The sequence below is a fragment of the Thalassophryne amazonica genome, chromosome 16, assembly GCF_902500255.1.
Source record: "Thalassophryne amazonica chromosome 16, fThaAma1.1, whole genome shotgun sequence".
In the NCBI taxonomy this organism is placed as follows: domain Eukaryota; kingdom Metazoa; phylum Chordata; class Actinopteri; order Batrachoidiformes; family Batrachoididae; genus Thalassophryne; species Thalassophryne amazonica.
Window position 1 is genome coordinate 44,725,668 of NC_047118.1, and position 20,238 is coordinate 44,745,905.

Sequence of the window (20,238 nt, forward strand, 5' to 3'; positions counted from 1 at the left end):
AACGTTTGTTTATATAGCGATTCCAGTGGCTTAGTAGTTGTCTCTCTAGTAGTTTGGGTTAAACACTGCAATTCATGCCGAGGTTGCTAGATATTTTGCCAGAATCTCTTGGAAATGTACCAAAACTGCTTTTTAGGCCTTGGGCCACGCTGTCTCTGGGGTGGCAAAACCAACCATTCATAATTTAGTAGGCATACACTGTACAGTCGAGCCCTATTTTTTAGGTGTGATAGCCATCCCATGGTGGTTGCTGGAGCATATGTCTGTTACTTCTTGCGAGATGCCTGGATAAGATCATGGAGTACATTTGTTTTTGATTTAGGGAAATTGTTAATTCAATTTTCAGTGTTTTTTTTGACTCAAGATTTATTTTAATTTCTCTGAAAACAAACCAAACAACAAACCAATAAGGAAAATATCATTGACAAATTTAAAATTATATTTTATTTGTAAGTATACATGCTTAAAAAAAACATTTTTGTTTAAATTTCTAGACTAGTGGCCCTGTCTTTTTAAATTTTTGCGGCACGTCGTAAAACCAAACTGTCGTAAATGGTTACAGCGCTCGTGAGAGTAAGCTCGTGTATGCAGGAATTTCGTTTTGTTTTTGTCTCTCTTTAATCACTATGACGTAGCTTGTGTCATAATCAACTCATAATCATATTATTTTATTTATTTATTTATTAGTGGTAATAATTAGTGAAAGACTGGAAATAAATGCTTTAATGAATGAAAAACGGATGCCGAACTTGGCAGGTGTAAGCTAGCTGCTGCTGCGTTTAGCTAACCCGGTGATTTAAAGTGTTTGTTTTTTTAACGCTAACATCCTAACATAACACCCTCTGAACCATGTTCGTTTTGGTAGAAATGGTCGACACGGTCCGAGTTACTCCGTGGAACTTCCACAGACAACTTAATGAGACTGTAGCCGAGGAACTGAACAAGAAACTGGCCAACAAGGTGAGTGACTGTTAGCCACTTCATCATCTGTGACCTGTGAGGATTTGTGAGCTGGTCCTCATCTCAAACGCAACCAGGTGTTTTAGTGTTAAACATTTGATTTAGCACATCTTAGAAGCTGTGGATTAGAGATGGGATTTATGGCTCTTTGGGGGGATCCAGATCTTTATGGCTCGTTCCTTTCAAAGGGCCGTTCAAAAAACTGGCTCATATGGCTCTTTTTTTTTTTTTTAAAGTATTTTAGGCTTAATTATCCATTTCCGCCATGTGCGCATTCGTGGTGGTGCATGCTGCAGTGTGCATGCGCACTTTGCCATTACAATGCATTCTGGTTAGAAATTCCTAGCGCCATTTGTGACATAAATTAATAATTAAGCCTAAAAATATTGAGAGGGAGAGAGAGAGAGAAATGAGCCATCTCAATGTCACTTTTCAAATTTGCTCCCCTATTGATTCCTTCTTTATGTTCTCTAAGGCCATATACCAACACAGTGCAGAGTAGCTACCTAAACTCTGTAAGGGAGATAGAGTATCTCGTCAGTAGTTTTACATCCTCATTGAAGACAACTTTGGATGCTGTAGCTCCTCTGAAAAAGAGAGCTTTAAATCAGAAGTGCCTGACTCTGTGGTATAACTCACAAACTCGCAGCTTAAAGCAGATAACCCGTAAGTTGGAGAGGAAATGGCGTCTCACTAATTTAGAAGATCTTCACTTAGCCTGGAAAAAGAGTCTGTTGCTCTATAAAAAAAAGCCCTCCGTAAAGCTAGGACATCTTACTACTCATCACTAATTGAAGAAAATAAGAACAACCCCAGGTTTCTTTTCAGCACTGTAGCCAGGCTGACAAAGAGTCAGAGCTCTATTGAGCCGAGTATTCCTTTAACTTTAACTAGTAATGACTTCATGACTTTCTTTGCTAATAAAATTTTAACTATTAGAGAAAAAATTACTCATAACCATCCCAAAGACGTATCGTTATCTTTGGCTGCTTTCAGTGATGCCGGTATTTGGTTAGACTCTTTCTCTCCAATTGTTCTGTCTGAGTTATTTTCATTAGTTACTTCATCCAAACCATCAACATATTTATTAGACCCCATTCCTACCAGGCTGCTCAAGGAAGCCCTACCATTATTTAATGCTTCGATCTTAAATATGATCAATCTATCTTTATTAGTTGGCTATGTACCACAGGCTTTTAAGGTGGCAGTAATTAAACCATTACTTAAAAAGCCATCACTTGACCCAGCTATCTTAGCTAATTATAGGCCAATCTCCAACCTTCCTTTTCTCTCAAAAATTCTTGAAAGGGTAGTTGTAAAACAGCTAACTGATCATCTGCAGAGGAATGGTCTATTTGAAGAGTTTCAGTCAGGTTTTAGAATTCATCATAGTACAGAAACAGCATTAGTAAAGGTTACAAATGATCTTCTTATGGCCTCGGACAGTGGACTCATCTCTGTGCTTGTTCTGTTAGACCTCAGTGCTGCTTTTGATACTGTTGACCATAAAATTTTATTACAGAGGTTAGAGCATGCCATAGGTATTAAAGGCACTGCGTTGCGGTGGTTTGAATCATATTTATCTAATAGATTACAATTTGTTCATGTAAATGGGGAATCTTCTTCACAGACTAAGGTTAATTATGGAGTTCCACAAGGTTCTGTGCTAGGACCAATTTTATTCACTTTATACATGCTTCCCTTAGGCAGTATTATTAGACGGCATTGCTTAAATTTTCATTGTTACGCAGATGATACCCAGCTTTATCTATCCATGAAGCCAGAGGACACACACCAATGAGCTAAACTGCAGGATTGTCTTACAGACATAAAGACATGGATGACCTCTAATTTTCTGCTTTTAAACTCAGATAAAACTGAAGTTATTGTACTTGGCCCCACAAATCTTAGAAACATGGTGTCTAACCAGATCCTTACTCTGGATGGCATTACCCTGACCTCTAGTAATACTGTGAGAAATCTTGGAGTCATTTTTGATCAGGATATGTCATTCAAAGCGCATATTAAACAAATATGTAGGACTGCTTTTTTGCATTTACGCAATATCTCTAAAATTAGAAAGGTCTTGTCTCAGAGTGATGCTGAAAAACTAATTCATGCATTTATTTCCTCTAGGCTGGACTATTGTAATTCATTATTATCAGGTTGTCCTAAAAGTTCCCTAAAAAGCCTTCAGTTAATTCAAAATGCTGCAGCTAGAGTACTGACGGGGACTAGAAGGAGAGAGCATATCTCACCCATATTGGCCTCTCTTCATTGGCTTCCTGTTAATTCTAGAATAGAATTTAAAATTCTTCTTCTTACTTATAAGGTTTTGAATAATCAGGTCCCATCTTATCTTAGGGACCTCATAGTACCATATCACCCCAATAGAGCGCTTCGCTCTCAGACTGCAGGCTTACTTGTAGTTCCTAGGGTTTGTAAGAGTAGAATGGGAGGCAGAGCCTTCAGCTTTCAGGCTCCTCTCCTGTGGAACCAGCTCCCAATTCAGATCAGGGAGACAGACACCCTCTCTACTTTTAAGATTAGGCTTAAAACTTTCCTTTTTGCTAAAGCTTATAGTTAGGGGTGGATCAGGTGACCCTGAACCATCCCTTAGTTATGCTGCTGTAGACTTAGACTGCTGGGGGGTTCCCATGATGCACTGAGTGTTTCTTTCTCTTTTTGCTCTGTATGCACCACTCTGCATTTAATCATTAGTGATTGATCTCTGCTCCCCTCCACAGCATGTCTTTTTCCTGGTTCTCTCCCTCAGCCCCAACCAGTCCCAGCAGAAGACTGCCCCTCCCTGAGCCTGGTTCTGCTGGAGGTTTCTTCCTGTTAAAAGGGAGTTTTTCCTTCCCACTGTCGCCAAGTGCTTGCTCACAGGGTCATTTTGACTGTTGGGGTTTTTACGTAATTATTGTATGGTCTTGCCTTACAATATAAAGCGCCTTGGGGCAACTGTTTGTTGTGATTTGGCGCTATATAAATAAAATTGATTGATTGATTGATATTCTGTGTCTCCCTACCTTTTCTGCCAGCAGTGGACATCGACATGAATCCTTGGGGAGAACAGCACGCTCAGGCAAAAGACTGGTGTTGACTGACTGAAATGTCTTTCCAAACGAGAAGAGAACAGGGAATAGAAACCTGACATTAAACCAAACCTGTTGTTGCTTAAAGTAGCCAGTAGATGGCGTTAACTCATTGTAAATAACCAAGGAAACCCATACTGAGAAACACAAAAATGAATGAAAGGTCATTAAGACCAACACCATTTGTTTTTGTTCTTTCCATATATTTTTTGATTTTGAAAGTTTTTGTATTGCACATGTTCTTTTTTCTATTCACTTTAAATCTGATATCACAGCCATTATCAACCATTGTCTGAGTTTGAATTATTTTGAAATACTGATTATAACCCCATTATAATATGTTGAAAAGAATTTTGGTCTGAATTCATTGTAAATATTCCACTAGGTGGTACAATATTTTCACGCCACAAGAATCCCACTCCCCCCTGCAGGAGTACTCATGTGAAGGCACATGCTGCCTGTGCCTCTCCCCCCCGTAGCTGCTCTCTTTCTATGCGGGGGGGAGCCACAGCCGCAACCACAACTGGATGTTCCTGGGAGCTGTGTGAAACAAACGCATGAAAAAAAAAGAACGACAAAAAGAACGGCTCCCGCGCAGCAACGACTCGGCTCCCTTTGTTCTTATTAAAGAGCCGTTCAAAAGAATCGGCTCGTTCACGAATGTCACAGCACTACTGTGGAATATAACCTGTCAAGCTATGCTCCTTATTGTGAGTCTGCGCATGCACAGCCTCATTTCTGTTTCTACAGTCTATAGTAGAGAAGCTTGAATCTTTGACTGAACTGGGTTGCTTGACGCAAGACTTCTGTCTTGACTCTTGTAGAGAAGAGTTCTTGCTCTGGTAGTCTGACTTCTGTCTTGACTCTTGTAGAGAAGAGTTCTTGCTCTGGTAGTCTGACTTCTGTCTTGACTCTTGTATAGGAGAGTCAAGACAGAAGTCAGACTACCAGAGCAATAATTTTAGCTGAGGAAGCTTCTGCGATTTGAAGCAAAACGTCCTTGTGTCAAGCAACCCAGTCCAGTCGAAGAGTCAAGCTTCTCTACTATGGAAACCACCTGGACAACTGAGAGTCTTCACAGAAACGTTTCTACAGTCTGTTTTTTTTTTTTTTTTTTTTTTTTTCGGTTTTTATGCCCATAAGTCCATGCATGTTTGCTGAAGTAAGCTTGTGGAACTGTAAGGAATGTCTGTAAGCCTTTATCGTCATATCTTCTGATCTAAAATACACTCCCTTTGAAATCATAATGTGATATCAAAACATGCTCCCTGTATTCAGTACATGGAGTGAGTGGAGGTGTAAAATAGTGTTTTTGGGGAGCATTGCCTGAGAGGGGATACTGGCCTATCAAAAAATGCTACCTTTCAAACCATAGGTAAATATATACTGAACAAAAATATAAATGCAACTTTTTGTTTTTCCTCCCATTTTTCATGAGCTGAACTCAAAGATCTAAAACATTTTATATATATATATATATATATATATATATATATATATATATATATATACACACACACACACACAAAAGACCTATTTCTCTCAAATGTTCACAAATCTAAATCTGTGTTTGTGAACACCTTTTGCTGAGATAATCCATCCCACATCACAGGTGTGGCATATTCTGATTAGACAGCATGATTATTGCACAGGTGTGCCTTAGGCTGGCCACAATAAAAGGCCACTTTGAAATGTTTAATTTCAGGTGGGCATTTAACCAACTTTTTTCAATAAAGGGGGTGGGTTCATGCTTGGCCCTGGGGCCTCTGGGAAAATTGGTAGTTAATTAATTTAATAGTTGATTAATAATTAATTAATTGTTGCAGCTCTAGTATAGACATATACCAGGACGGACGTGTGTCACAAGTCTCACTTTAAATGAAATATGAAATAAGATGAAGCAGGTCAAAATTTTACATCAACAACTGATTAGCAAAATACAGCAGTGGACAGTTTTTTTTTAATTGCCTCATTTTAATTGTTTGAGCTGTACAAAATAATTTGTCATGTGATTGATTAATCAGATATTTCAGACCCTCCATGCAATTTCACACATACTCAGAGTGATACTTATTTTAAAACCCAGTGGGAGCACCATAGTTACTTGATCAGTATGAAAGCTGTTGAGATGTGGCTTTATTTATTTTTATCTGGGCTTAAGTAAATCAGTGGCGCTAAGCATCAAAATGGACATGGCAAAATGGGCACAGCACTATTTCCACTGATAAAGAATAAAAAAAAAAAAAAAAAAGAGGATTAGACTGAATCACAGTAATATTTCCAATTCATTTGGATCAGTAGTCTTTCAGTTGTGCATGTAGACACACATGCCCAATTTAAAAACAGTGTTCTACTTGTTTTGGCACTAGTGACCTTTGCCTTTCTCTCTTCCTTACAGGTGGTCTACAGTGTTGGTCTCTGCATCTGTTTGTACGATATTACTAAACTGGATGATACCTTTATTTTCCCTGGTGATGGAGCCTCACACACTAAAGGTTTGATTATATAAATGCATATATTTGAATAATGTTATCTTCCCAGTAACTTAGAATGTTGTGTTTTGCATTTAATTTTTCTACATTCAAGTTAAAACTGCTGCTTATTTTCATTTATTAGTGTTTTATAATTATTGAGTCATAGTTGAGACTTAAAAGACAACTACTCTTGGTTCTTAAGTGCAACAGATCTGATATTTTCATAATATTTTTTCTTTTTTCCTGATCTGTTCCTAACTTGAATGGAACTTCCCATCTCTCATAAGCGGATAAAGCTCAGTTAAAATGCACTTTCTTATACAATAATGATCCAAACAATGTACCATTACCATTTTTTTGCTTATACAGTGAGGAAAATAAGTATTTGAACACCCTGTGATTTTGCAAGTTCTCCCACTTAGAAATCATGGCGGGGTCTGAAATTTTCATCTTAGGTGCATGTCCACTGTGAGAGACATAATCTAAAAAAAAATAAAAATCCGGAAATAACAATGTATGATTTTTTTAATCATTTATTTGTATGTTACTGTTGCAAATAAGTATTTGAACACCTGTGAAAATCAGTGTTAATATTTGGTACAGTAGCCTTTGTTTGCAGTTACAGAGGTCAAATGTTTCCTGTAGTTTTTCACCAAGTTTGCACACACTGCAGCAGGGATTTTGGTCCACTCCTCCATACAGATCTTCTCTAGATCTTTCAGGTTTAGAGTTTCAGCTCCCTCCAAAGATTTTCTATTGAGTTCAGGTCTGGAGACTGGCCAGGCCACTCCAGGACCTTCAAATGCTTCTTACGGAGCCCCTCCTTAGTTGCCCTGGCTGTGTGTTTGGGGTCATTGTCATGCTGGAAGACCCAGCCATGATCCATCTTTAATGCTTTCACCGAGGGAAGGAGGTTGTTTGCCAAAATCTCGCAATACATGACTCCATCCATCCTCCCTTCAATACGGTGCAGTCGTCCTGTCCCCTTTGCAGAAGAGCACCCCCATGCTTCAGGGTTGGGATGGTTTTCTTGGGGTTGTTCTCATCCTCTAAACATGGTAAGTGGAGTTGATTCCAAAAAGCTCTATTCTGGTCTCATCTGGCCACATGACCTTCTCCCATGCCTCCTCTGGATCATCCAGATGGTCACTGGTGAACTTCAAACAGGCCTGGACATGTGCTGGCTTGAGCAGGGGGACCTTGCTGCCCTGCAGGATTTTAAACCATGACAGCATCATGTTACTAATGTAATCTTTGTGACTGTGGTCCCAGCTCTCTTCAAGTCATTGACCAGGTCCTCCTGTGTAGTTCTGAGTTTTCTCAGAATCATCCTTACCCCACAAAGTGAGATCTTGCATGGAATCCCAGACCGAGGGAGATTGACAGTCATCTTGTGTTTCTTCCATTTTCTAATAAATAATCATGACAGTTGTTGTCTTCTGCCAAGCTGCTTGGCTGTTGTCCTGTAGTCCATCCCAGCCTTGTGCAGGTCTACAGTTTTGTCCCTGGTGTCCTTAGACAGCTCTTTGGTTTTGGCTATGTTGGACACGTTGGAGCGTGATTGAGTGTGTGAACAGGTGTCTTTTATACAGGTAACAAGTTCAAACAGGTGGAATTAATACAGGTAAAGAGTGCAGAATAAGAGGGCTTCTTAAATAAAAATTAACAGGTCTGTTTGAGTCAGAATTCTTGCTGGTTGGTAGGGGTTCAAATACTTATAATACTTAAATATACTTAATATATTTGCAGCAGTAACATACAAATAATTAAAAAATCATACATTGTGATTTCTGGATTTTTTTTTTTGTTTGTTTTAGGTTATGTCTCTCGCAGTGGACGTGCACCTAAGATGAAAATTTCAGACCCCTCCATGATTTCTAAGTGGGAGAACTTGCAAAACTGCAGGGTGTTCAAATACTTATTTTCCTCACTGTATATCAGTATCATAATTTATATATGTGTGTGTGTGTGTGTGTGTGTGTGTGTGTGTGTGTGTGTGTGTGTGTGTGTGTATATATATATATATATATATATATATATATATATACTCAACAAAAATATAAACGCAACACTTTTGGTTTTGCTCCCATTTTGTATGAGATGAACTCAAATATCTAAAACTTTTTCCACATACACAATATCACCATTTCCCTCAAATATTGTTCACAAACCAGTCTAAATCTGTGATAGTGAGCACTTCTCCTTTGCCGAGATAATCCATCCCACTTCGCAGGTGTGCCATATCAAGATGCTGATTAGACACCATGATTAGTGCACAGGTGTGCCTTAGACTGCCCACAATAAAACGCCACTCTGAAAGGTGCAGTTTTGTTTTATTGGGGGGGGATACCAGTCAGTATCTGGTGTGACCACCATTTGCCTCATGCAGTGCAACACATCTCCTTCGCATAGAGTTGATCAGGTTGTCAATTGTGGCCTGTGGAATGTTGGTCCACTCCTCTTCAATGGCTGTGCGAAGTTGCTGGATATTGGCAGGAACTGGTACACTCTGTCGTATGCGCCGGTCCAGAGCATCCCAAACATGCTCAATGGGTCACATGTCCGGTGAGTATGCCGGCCATGCAAGAACTGGGACATTTTCAGCTTCCAAGAATTGTGTACAGATCCTTGCAACATGGGGCCGTGCATTATCCTGCTGCAACATGAGGTGATGTTCTTGGATGTATGGCACAACAATGGGCCTCAGGATCTCGTCACGGTATCTCTGTGCATTCAAAAGCACAGAGATACCGAGCACATTGAGGCATGTCACACTCTGAGACAAACCGGAGAGAGGCCAACCGTCATCGTAAGATTTGCCAACAGAAGAAACAAAAGGGCACTCTTGAAGCAAAGATTCAAACTAAAAGGAACAAATGTATTCATGAATGATCACTTAACCAAAAAGAATGCCGATATAGCCAAGAAAGCAAGAAACCTAAAGAAACAGCAAAGAATTCAGCAAACGTGGGTAACAAATTGTAGGATTCTCATCAAACTGAATGGTACACCAGAAGAAGCAAAAGTTATGGTGGTGAGAAATATAGAAGAGCTTGACAAATATAACTGAAAGATAAAGGTAACAATGTGAGACTCTATACACCACCATGAACATTACAACAAACATATTCACACCAAAGAACAACAAAGATACAGATTTGTTACAGAGAATCTTACAGTTTAAACAAAAGGAACTGGAAACATTTAAATATACTGAGCACAACACACAAGATCAGGAAAATGAAACTGACCCGGTCAACAACCTTCTTGTTTCAACAAATATGAACTGTGATTACTATACACAAGACCAGTATACAAATGTTACGACTTCGGACGACAAATTGTCAATCATACATTTCAACAGCCGAAGTTTGTACACTAATTTTAACTCTATAAAGGAATATTTGCAACAGTTTATATCACCATTTAGTATTATTGCCATATCAGAATCCTGGTTACAAAGGAAAAAGGTATTGATTTTGATTTAGAAGATTATGAGTTGCATTATGTAAACAGGAAATACAAAACAGGAGGTGGTGTTGCATTATATATTCATAAAACAATTCAGTTTACGGTTGTAGAAAGTATGTCAGTAACAATAGATGGAGTAATGGAATGTCTGACAGTCGAAATAGACAACAAAAAGAGGAAAAATATTATTGTAAGTTGTGTATATCGGTCACCTGGTTCAAGTATTGACATTTTTAATGAACAAATGGAAAAAATGTTCTCGGAAATAAGTACTAAAAATATATTTATCTGTGGGGATTTTAATATAGATCTTTTGAATCCTGAAAAACTGAAATCAATAGATGCTTTTTCTGACACAATGTATAGTATGTCCCTTTATCCAGCAATTACAAAACCAAGTAGAATAACATCTCACAGTGCCACAATAATCGATAATATCTTTACGAATATTATTGAAAATCAAGTTATAAGTGGCCTGTTCATATGTGATATCACTGATCACTTACCTGTCTTTATTGTTTATGACTGTGACCTTAAAAAAACTAATCATGACAGAGAAGTAGTCCATAAACGAATAAGAACAGAAGAAACAATAAATGCCTTCAACAGCAGTTTAAGTATACAAGACTGGAGTACAGTCTACAGTGAGTCAGATGTAGATGGTACATATAGCAATTTTATAGATATTTTCTGCACGTTGTATAAAAAACATTGTCCCCTTAAAGAATACTATAAAAATAAAAGATACAGTAAATGTCCTTGGCTAACTAAAGGAATATTAAAAGCCTGCAAAAAAAAAAACAGCCTTTATAAAAAATTTATTAATTCAAAAACAAAAGAAGCTGAAATAAGATATCAATCAATCAATCAATCAATTTTTTTTATATAGCGCCAAATCACAACAAACAGTTGCCCCAAGGCGCTTTATATTGTAAGGCAAGGCCATACAATAATTATGTAAAACCCCAACGGTCAAAATGACCCCCTGTGAGCAAGCACTTGGCTACAGTGGGAAGGAAAAACTCCCTTTTAACAGGAAGAAACCTCCAGCAGAACCAGGCTCAGGGAGGGGCAGTCTTCTGCTGGGACTGGTTGGGGCTGAGGGAGAGAACCAGGAAAAAGACATGCTGTGGAGGGGAGCAGAGATCGATCACTAATGATTAAATGCAGAGTGGTGCATACAGAGCAAAAAGAGAAAGAAACAGTGCATCATGGGAACCCCCCAGCAGTCTAAGTCTATAGCAGCATAACTAAGGGATGGTTCAGGGTCACCTGATCCAGCCCTAACTATAAGCTTTAGCAAAAAGGAAAGTTTTAAGCCTAATCTTAAAAGTAGAGAGGGTGTCTGTCTCCCTGATCTGAATTGGGAGCTGGTTCCACAGGAGAGGAGCCTGAAAGCTGAAGGCTCTGCCTCCCATTCTACTCTTACAAACCCTAGGAACTACAAGTAAGCCTGCAGTCTGAGAGCGAAGCGCTCTATTGGGGTGATATGGTACTACGAGGTCCCTAAGATAAGATGGGACTTGATTATTCAAAACCTTATAAGTAAGAAGAAGAATTTTAAATTCTATTCTAGAATTAACAGGAAGCCAATGAAGAGAGGCCATTATGGGTGAGATATGCTCTCTCCTTCTAGTCCCCGTCAGTACTCTAGCTGCAGCATTTTGAATTAACTGAAAGCTTTTTAGGGAACTTTTAGGACAACCTGATAATAATGAATTACAATAGTCCAGCCTAGAGGAAATAAATGCATGAATTAGTTTTTCAGCATCACTCTGAGACAAGACCTTTCTGATTTTAGAGATATTGCGTAAATGCAAAAAAGCAGTCCTACATATTTGTTTAATATGCGCTTTGAATGACATATCCTGATCAAAAATGACTCCAAGATTTCTCACAGTATTACTAGAGGTCAGGGTAATGCCATCCACAGTAAGGATCTGGTTAGACACCATGTTTCTAAGATTTGTGGGGCCAAGTACAATAACTTCAGTTTTATCTGAGTTTAAAAGCAGGAAATTAGAGGTCATCCATGTCTTTATGTCTGTAAGACAATCCTGCAGTTTAGCTAATTGGTGTGTGTCCTCTGGCTTCATGGATAGATAAAGCTGGGTATCATCTGCGTAACAATGAAAATTTAAGCAATGCCGTCTAATAATACTGCCTAAGGGAAGCATGTATAAAGTGAATAAAATTGGTCCTAGCACAGAACCTTGTGGAACTCCATAATTAACTTTAGTCTGTGAAGAAGATTCCCCATTTACATGAACAAATTGTAATCTATAGACAAATATGATTCAAACCACCGCAGCGCAGTGCTTTAATACCTATGGCATGCTCTAATCTCTGTAATAAAATTTTATGGTCAACAGTATCAAAAGCAGCACTGAGGTCTAACAGAACAAGCACAGAGATGAGTCCACTGTCCGAGGCCATAAGAAGATCATTTGTAACCTTCACTAATGCTGTTTCTGTACTATGATGAATTCTAAAACCTGACTGAAACTCTTCAAATAGACCATTCCTCTGCAGATGATCAGTTAGCTGTTTTACAACTACCCTTTCAAGAATTTTTGAGAGAAAAGGAAGGTTGGAGATTGGCCTATAATTAGCTACGATAGCTGGGTCAAGTGATGGCTTTTTAAGTAATGGTTTAATTACTGCCACCTTAAAAGCCTGTGGTACATAGCCAACTATCAAAGATAGATTGATCATATTTAAGATCGAAGCATTAAATAATGGTAGGGCTTCCTTGAGCAGCCTGGTAGGAATGGGGTCTAATAAACATGTTGATGGTTTGGATGAAGTAACTAATGAAAATAACTCAGACAGAACAATTGGAGAGAAAGAGTCTAACCAAATACCGGCATCACTGAAAGCAGCCAAAGATAACGATATGTCTTTGGGATGGTTATGAGTAATTTTTTCTCTAATAGTTAAAATTTTGTTAGCAAAGAAAGTCATGAAGTCATTACTAGTTAAAGTTAATGGAATACTCAGCTCAATAGAGCACTGACTCTTTGTCAGCCTGGCTACAGTGCTGAAAAGAAACCTGGGGTTGTTCTTATTTTCTTCAATTAGTGATGAGTAGAAAGATGTCCTAGCTTTACGGAAGGCTTTTTTATAAAGCAACAGACTCTTTTTCCAGGCTAAATGAAGATCTTCTAAATTAGTGAGACGCCATTTCCTCTCCAACTTACGGGTTATCTGCTTTAAGCTACGAGTTTGTGAGTTATACCACAGAGTCAGGCACTTCTGATTTAAAGCTCTCTTTTTTAGAGGAGCTACAGCATCCAAAGTTGTCTTCAATGAGGATGTAAAACTATTGACGAGATACTCTATCTCACTTACAGAGTTTAGGTAGCTACTCTGCACTGTGTTGGTATATGGCATTAGAGAACATAAAGAAGGAATCATATCCTTAAACCTAGTTACAGCGCTTTCTGAAAGACTTCTAGTGTAATGAAACTTATTCCCCACTGCTGGGTAGTCCATCAGAGTAAATGTAAATGTTATTAAGAAATGATCAGACAGAAGGGAGTTTTCAGGGAATACTGTTAAGTCTTCTATTTCCATACCATAAGTCAGAACAAGATCTAAGATATGATTAAAGTGGTGGGTGGACTCATTTACTTTTTGAGCAAAGCCAATAGAGTCTAATAATAGATTAAATGCAGTGTTGAGGCTGTCATTCTCAGCATCTGTGTGGATGTTAAAATCGCCCCACTATAATTATCTTATCTGAGCTAAGCACTAAGTCAGACAAAAGGTCTGAAAATTCACAGAGAAACTCACAGTAACGACCAGGTGGATGATAGATAATAACAAATAAAACTGGTTTTTGGGACTTCCAATTTGGATGGACAAGACTGAGTCAAGCTTTCAAATGAATTAAAGCTCTGTCTGGGTTTTTGATTAATTAATAAGCTGGAATGGAAGATTGCTGCTAATCCTCCGCCCCGGCCCGTGCTACGAGCATTCTGACAGTTAGTGTGACTCGGGGGTGTTGACTCATTTAAACTAACATATTCATCCTGCTGTAACCAGGTTTCTGTAAGGCAGAATAAATCAACATGTTGATCAATTATTATATCATTTACCAACAGGGACTTAGAAGAGAGAGACCTAATGTTTAATAGACCACATTTAACTGTTTTAGTCTGTGGTGCAGTTGAAGGTGCTATATTATTTTTTCTTTTTGAATTTTTATGCTTAAATAGATTTTTGCTGGTTATTGGTAGTCTGGGAGCAGACACCGTCTCTACGGTGCCCACAGGCGAATGACATCACCGACACGCGCGAAAAAACCCACGCATGCGCACGAGGGCTCAAGCACGCCCGGTGCAACCGCACGCGACCCAAATCCACACAGGTTTTTTTTTTTTTTTTTTATAAAACTGCTGGTTCTTTTTCTAATAGACCTCGTATATATATATATATATATATATATATATATATATATATATATATATATACACACACACATTGGTGATGTGACTTTTTCCCCAAATGTGAATGCCAGTTTTGCACGTTCTTTTTAAGATATAAAGTATATAATAACAAATTAACAGAAGTCATCCGAATAAGTAAAAAGTTGTACTATGATGAAATTCTACAAAAAAATAAAAACATCAAAGAAACTTGGAACATTTTGAACAACCTAATTAAACCAGGATCTTCCAATACAAGATATCCAGATTATTTTATTGATAAAATGTTCATGATTACAACATGAATAATATAGTGAATGGTTTTAATAAATTTTTTGTACATGTTGGCCCTGATTTGGCAGCTGAAATCCCAAATCCAGGAATTCAGCAGTCTAATGAAACTATAATAAGAAACATAAATTCAATTTTTCTTTCAGCAACAAATGAACAGGAAATAAAAGACATTGTTAATAAATGCAGAAACAAATTGTCTACAGACTGTCATGATATAGACATGGTATTAGTCAAAAAAGTCATCAACAACATTTCAAAACCTCTGACCTATATCTGTAATTTGTCATTCCAAACTGGATGTGTTCCGGAAAAAATGAAAATTGCAAAAGTTATACCACTGTACAAAAATGACAACAAACATATTTTTACCAATTATAGACCAATTTCTTTACTCCCACAGTTTTCAAAAATCCTAGAAAAATTGTTTGACTCTCAGTTGGAAAAATTCATAGAAAAATATCAGTTAATAAACGAAGGTCAATATGGCTTTAGAAAGAAAAGAACCACTTCAATGGCTGTTATTGAGGCAATAGAAGAAATTACTAATGCATTGGACAGAAAAAGATATGCTGTTGGAATATTCATTGATCTTAAAAAAGCATTTGATACAATTAACCATTCAATTTTAATCAACAAATTAGAGAATTATGGTATCAGAGGAGTTGCAGGAAATTGGATAAAAAGTTATCTTACAGATAGGGTCCAATACGTGGAAATGGGAAATTACAAATCTGAATGTCTTGGCATTGCTTGTGGTGTCCCTCAGGGGGCAGTGTTGGGTCCCAAATTGTTTAATATGTATATTAATGACATTTTTAATGCATCTAGATCACTGAAACTAATATTATTCGCTGATGATACAAATATATTCTACAGTAGTGATAATTACAATGAACTTATAAATACTGTAAATGACGAACTAAGTAAAATAAAGAAATGGATGGACAGTAACAAATTATCATTAAATTTAAATAAAACAAAAGCAATGATATTTGGTAATTATAAGGTTAAATCTAAATTACAAATATGTATAGACAGTGTCCAAATTGAAAACTCAGCTGAAAACAAATTTTTAGGAGTAATAATAGACAGTAAATTAACATGGAAAGCCCACATCAGACACATAAAAATGAAAATTTCAAAAAGCCTCTCTATTATGAATAAGGTAAAGCAATTTCTTGATCATAATGCACTCCGTACATTATACTGTTCTTTAGTTCTCCCATACTTAACATATTGTGTTGAAGTGTGGGGTAACTATCAATGTTCAACACAACCACTATTTATACTACAAAAACGAGCAATAAGGATCATACATAAAGTTGGATTTTTAGAACATAGCAATAATCTTTTTATGCAGTCAAAATTGCTTAAATTTCATGATCTTGTAAAATATTCTACATTACAGATTTTATTTAAGGTATTTAACAAATCCCTGCCAAGTAACATTCTAAAGTTCTTCTCAGAGTGTGTTCATAATCTTAGAGGTTTTGCCAAATTCACATTATTAAAAGTTAGAACCACTCGGAAAAATTTTTGTGTCTGTATGTGGAGCAAAGTTATGGAATGGTTTGGACGTCAGACTCAAGCAATGCCAAAGCATTCATGAATTCAAGTCACATTATAAACAGAGGGTCTGGGATCGGTATAGAATGATTGAGACTTAACAATAAAAGCCACTTTACATTCATGGCTCATGACTCTGTATCACAGTTGTTGGTTTGTGCATTATATGTTTCTTTCTTTCATATGTTTGGTTCTTCATCATAATTGGTATTGTTGTCTCTTATCATTGTTGGTATGTTTTTTATATGTTTGCTTTCTTACCGTAATTGGTATTGTTGTTTTCTTACCATTGTTGGTATGAGCATCATATGTTTGTTTCTTTGCCGTAACTGGTATCGTTGATTTCTTACCATTGTTGGTATGTGCTTGTCGCTTGTTTATTATACTGGTATTGTTTTCTTGCTGCTGTTGGTATCTATTGTGGGAATTTACAAGTATTTAAATGTATTATTTTCTTAATTTTCTATCTAATTGACGGGAAGCAGCTATGCACTTTATGTTAAATTTGAATAAAGGGGTGGGGATTAAATACGTTTTCTTCCTCCCACTCCTTTTTGAGCAGATTCAATGTCCTGAGTTAATAGTAAATTCAGTTTTTTTGTTTTTTATGTTATTAACTTGTTTTCTGTTTTTTTTTTTTCTGTTTTCTGTATTTCTTATCCTCTGCTCAAATAAAATAGATGATGATGATGATGAAAATGCCATCAATAAAATGCACCTGTGTTCTTCGTCCATAACAGACACCTGCCCATACCATAACCCCACAACATTAACATCAGAAAACCGCTCACCCACACGACGCCACACACGCTGTCTGCCATCTGCCCTGGACAGTGTGAACCGGGATTCATCCGTGAAGAGAACACCTCTCCAACGTGCCAAATGCCAGCGAATGTGAGCATTTGCCCACTCAAGTCAGTTACGATGATGAACTGGAGTCAGGTCGAAACCCTGATGAGGACGACGAGCATGCAGATGAGCTTCCCTGAGACAGTTTCTGATAGTTTGTGCAGAAATTCTTTGGTTATGCAAACCGATTGTTTCAGCAGCTGTCCGAGTGGCTGGTCTCAGATGATCTTGGAGGTGAACATGCTGGATGTGGAGGTCCTGGGCTGGTGTGGTTACACGTGGTCTGCGGTTGTGAGGCTGGTTGGATGTACTGCCAAATTCTCTGAAACGCCTTTGGAGACTGCTTATGGTAGAGAAATGAACATTCAATACACGAGCAACAGCTCTGGTTGACATTCCTGCTGTCAGCATGCCAATTGCACGCTCCCTCAAATCTTGTGACATCTGTGGCATTGTGCTGTGTGATAAAACTGCACCTTTCAGAGTGGCCTTTTATTGTGGGCAGTCTAAGGCACACCTGTGCACTAATCATGGTGTCTAATCAGCATCTTGATATGGCACACCTGTGAAGTGGGATGGATTATCTCGGCAAAGGAGAAGTGCTCACTATCACAGATTTAGACTGGTTTGTGAACAATATTTGAGGGAAATGGTGATATTGTGTATGTGGAAAAAGTTTTAGATATTTGAGTTCATCTCATACAAATGGGAGCAAAACCAAAAGTGTTGCGTTTATATTTTTGTTGAGTGTGTGTGTGTATATATATATATATATATATATATATGTTATTTCCTAATATCAAGTGTACAATAAAGATGTGTGGAAGTAAAAGCTGTAAATTCTCACTGTCTGTGGTCTAAAATGCAGAATAATAGGGGAATTATCATGAAGTAAAAATGTTGAGTTTACCTATTTTAGGTGGTGAATCAGGTTAGAATTAAACTTATGTCTCCCCACAGCAAACTGCTGCTTGTTCATTGACTTTCTGATTTCCATTAAAAGGTTATTGATATGTTAAGACTTTTATGTCATCTCTGTGTTCTTATGTATCTTTATACAACTTAACTTTATACATTGAATTGATCACAACTTCCTTCTTCCTTTCTTTTAGTTAATTTCCGATATGTTGTGTTTCACCCTTTCCTCGATGAGATCCTGGTTGGCAAAATCAAGTACTGCAGTCAGGAGGGAGTTCATGGTAATGTTTGTGTCACAGTTTCAGCAGATTCTGGTACCACTTTCACCTAGGACCAGTATTTCTGAGTCAAAATCAAATTTTTGTGTCCTGTCACTATGCATATAGTGTTGTGTTTGCATCACACAAATTGGACGGTGTAAAGATAAGATTATTATTATGCTGATTTGCATAAATCATAACAGCCATAACTCATGAATGCTTGATTACAGATTTCATATTCAGAATGTATATGGCTCTGCTTGTGTTGTGATTGTTGACTCCTCCCACTTGTTCCCTTTGGGATGCAACTCACGATCTCCGGCATGGGAGGCGGATGCTGTGACCAGCCGGCTAAAACCCAGGCTCTGCCTAAGTGGCCAGAGAATTGTTTAGCTGTCGGGGTAATGAGGCCTAGTGACTACCATATGCACAGCAACTCCTGCTGGCCTCCGTCACATATATACGCTGCTGTGATGACAGATATGGGTATGATCATTAGGGTAGCAATTTGCATAAATCATTCAGAAGCCATTACTTCATGATAGATAATTCATATTCAAAATAGATGTACGTACGTATATTATGTTGGCACAAGTAATATCTCTTTTGGCTATTTCCATTCAGTGTCACCAGAGTAGATAATCTGTCTCGATCCCATCGAGATTGTGTTTTAACATCCAGGGGAACCCTAAAATCACACGGGAGGTAGCAGGAGTCACACAAAACTCTATCTCCTCCCGGTGATTTCCTGACACCACCAGAGTTACTGGTGGTGTCTTATATGTGATTGGAGGGAGTAGGGAGCCATCTAGTGCCCGCACCCGCACAGGCGAGGTAAGCGCCACCAGAGGGAGCCCTATCTCCCTGGCCCATCTGCTGTCTAACAGATTCCCTTCAGAGCCCGTGTCCACCAGTGCTGGGGCCTTCAGGGTTAAATCCTCATAAAGGATTTTAACTGGGAGTTGTGTGGCAATGTGGGTGTGTCCCACGTGAATGTCTCGGCCCACCCCTAGCCCAGTTTCTAGGGGCGGGCGTTGGTGTTTAACCGCTAGGGGCAGTCTCTTACCTGATGCTCTATCGAGCCACAAACAAAACACGCTCCGCGGGCCAGCCTCCTGTCTCTCTGGTGCCCTAAATGTGGCCCTGCTCGTGTCCATAGCTTCGTCAGCAGGGGGAGCTGTAACCACACGGAGCGTAGGGGCCGTGGAGCGTGGGGAGGGCGGAACGCGGTCGGAACCGGAAGGGAGAGGGACGGCGCGTGCCCGGCCACGCCCTTCGTCTCGTTCCCGACGGCGTTCTTCTAACCGATTGTCTAATCGTATAACGAGATCGATAAGCCCATCTAAATCCTGCGGTTCGTCCTTGGCCACCAGGTGCTCCTTTAGGACCAACAACAGTCCGTTTACAAAGGCGGCGCGGAGGGCAGTGCTATTCCAGCCGGACCTCGCAGCCACGATGCTGAAGTCGACTGCATAGGCAGCTGCGCTCCGGCGCCCCTGTCTCATTGACAGCAGCACGGCTGAAGCGGTCTCTCCTCTATTTGGGTGATCGAACACTCTTCTGAACTCCCTCACAAACCCATCATATGTCTGAAGGAGCCGTGAATTCTGCTCCCAGAGCGCTGTAGCCCAAGCGCGTGCCTCACCGCGAAGCAGGTTTATTACATAAGCTATCCTGCTGGCATCAGTCGCGTACATGACAGGACGTTGTGCGAAGACGAGCGAACACTGCATAAGGAAGTCTGCGCACGTCTCCACACAACCTCCGTACGGCTCTGGAGGGCTTATGTATGCTTCCGGGGAAGGTGGGAGGGGGCGTTGAACGACCTGTGGAACGTCACTGTTACGCACAGGGTCGACAGGAGGGAGAGCCGCAGCAGCGCCCTGAGGGCGCGCTTCCACCTGCGCAGCGAGAGCCT

The 20,238-nt window shown here is 39.0% G+C and overlaps 1 protein-coding gene across 1 annotated transcript in view; it reads left to right on the plus strand.

The window, feature by feature from the left end:
- Window positions 1-591: 591 nt before the first annotated feature.
- polr3h (polymerase (RNA) III (DNA directed) polypeptide H) overlaps window positions 592-20,238 on the plus strand; it is a 29,851-nt gene continuing 10,204 nt past the window's right edge. The window contains exons 1-3 of the mRNA XM_034189688.1: window positions 592-960; window positions 6,457-6,553; window positions 18,255-18,341. Of these exons, the coding sequence (XP_034045579.1) occupies window positions 850-960; window positions 6,457-6,553; window positions 18,255-18,341 (295 nt within the window). The 5' untranslated portion in view covers window positions 592-849. The remainder of the gene's footprint in view (window positions 961-6,456; window positions 6,554-18,254; window positions 18,342-20,238) is intronic.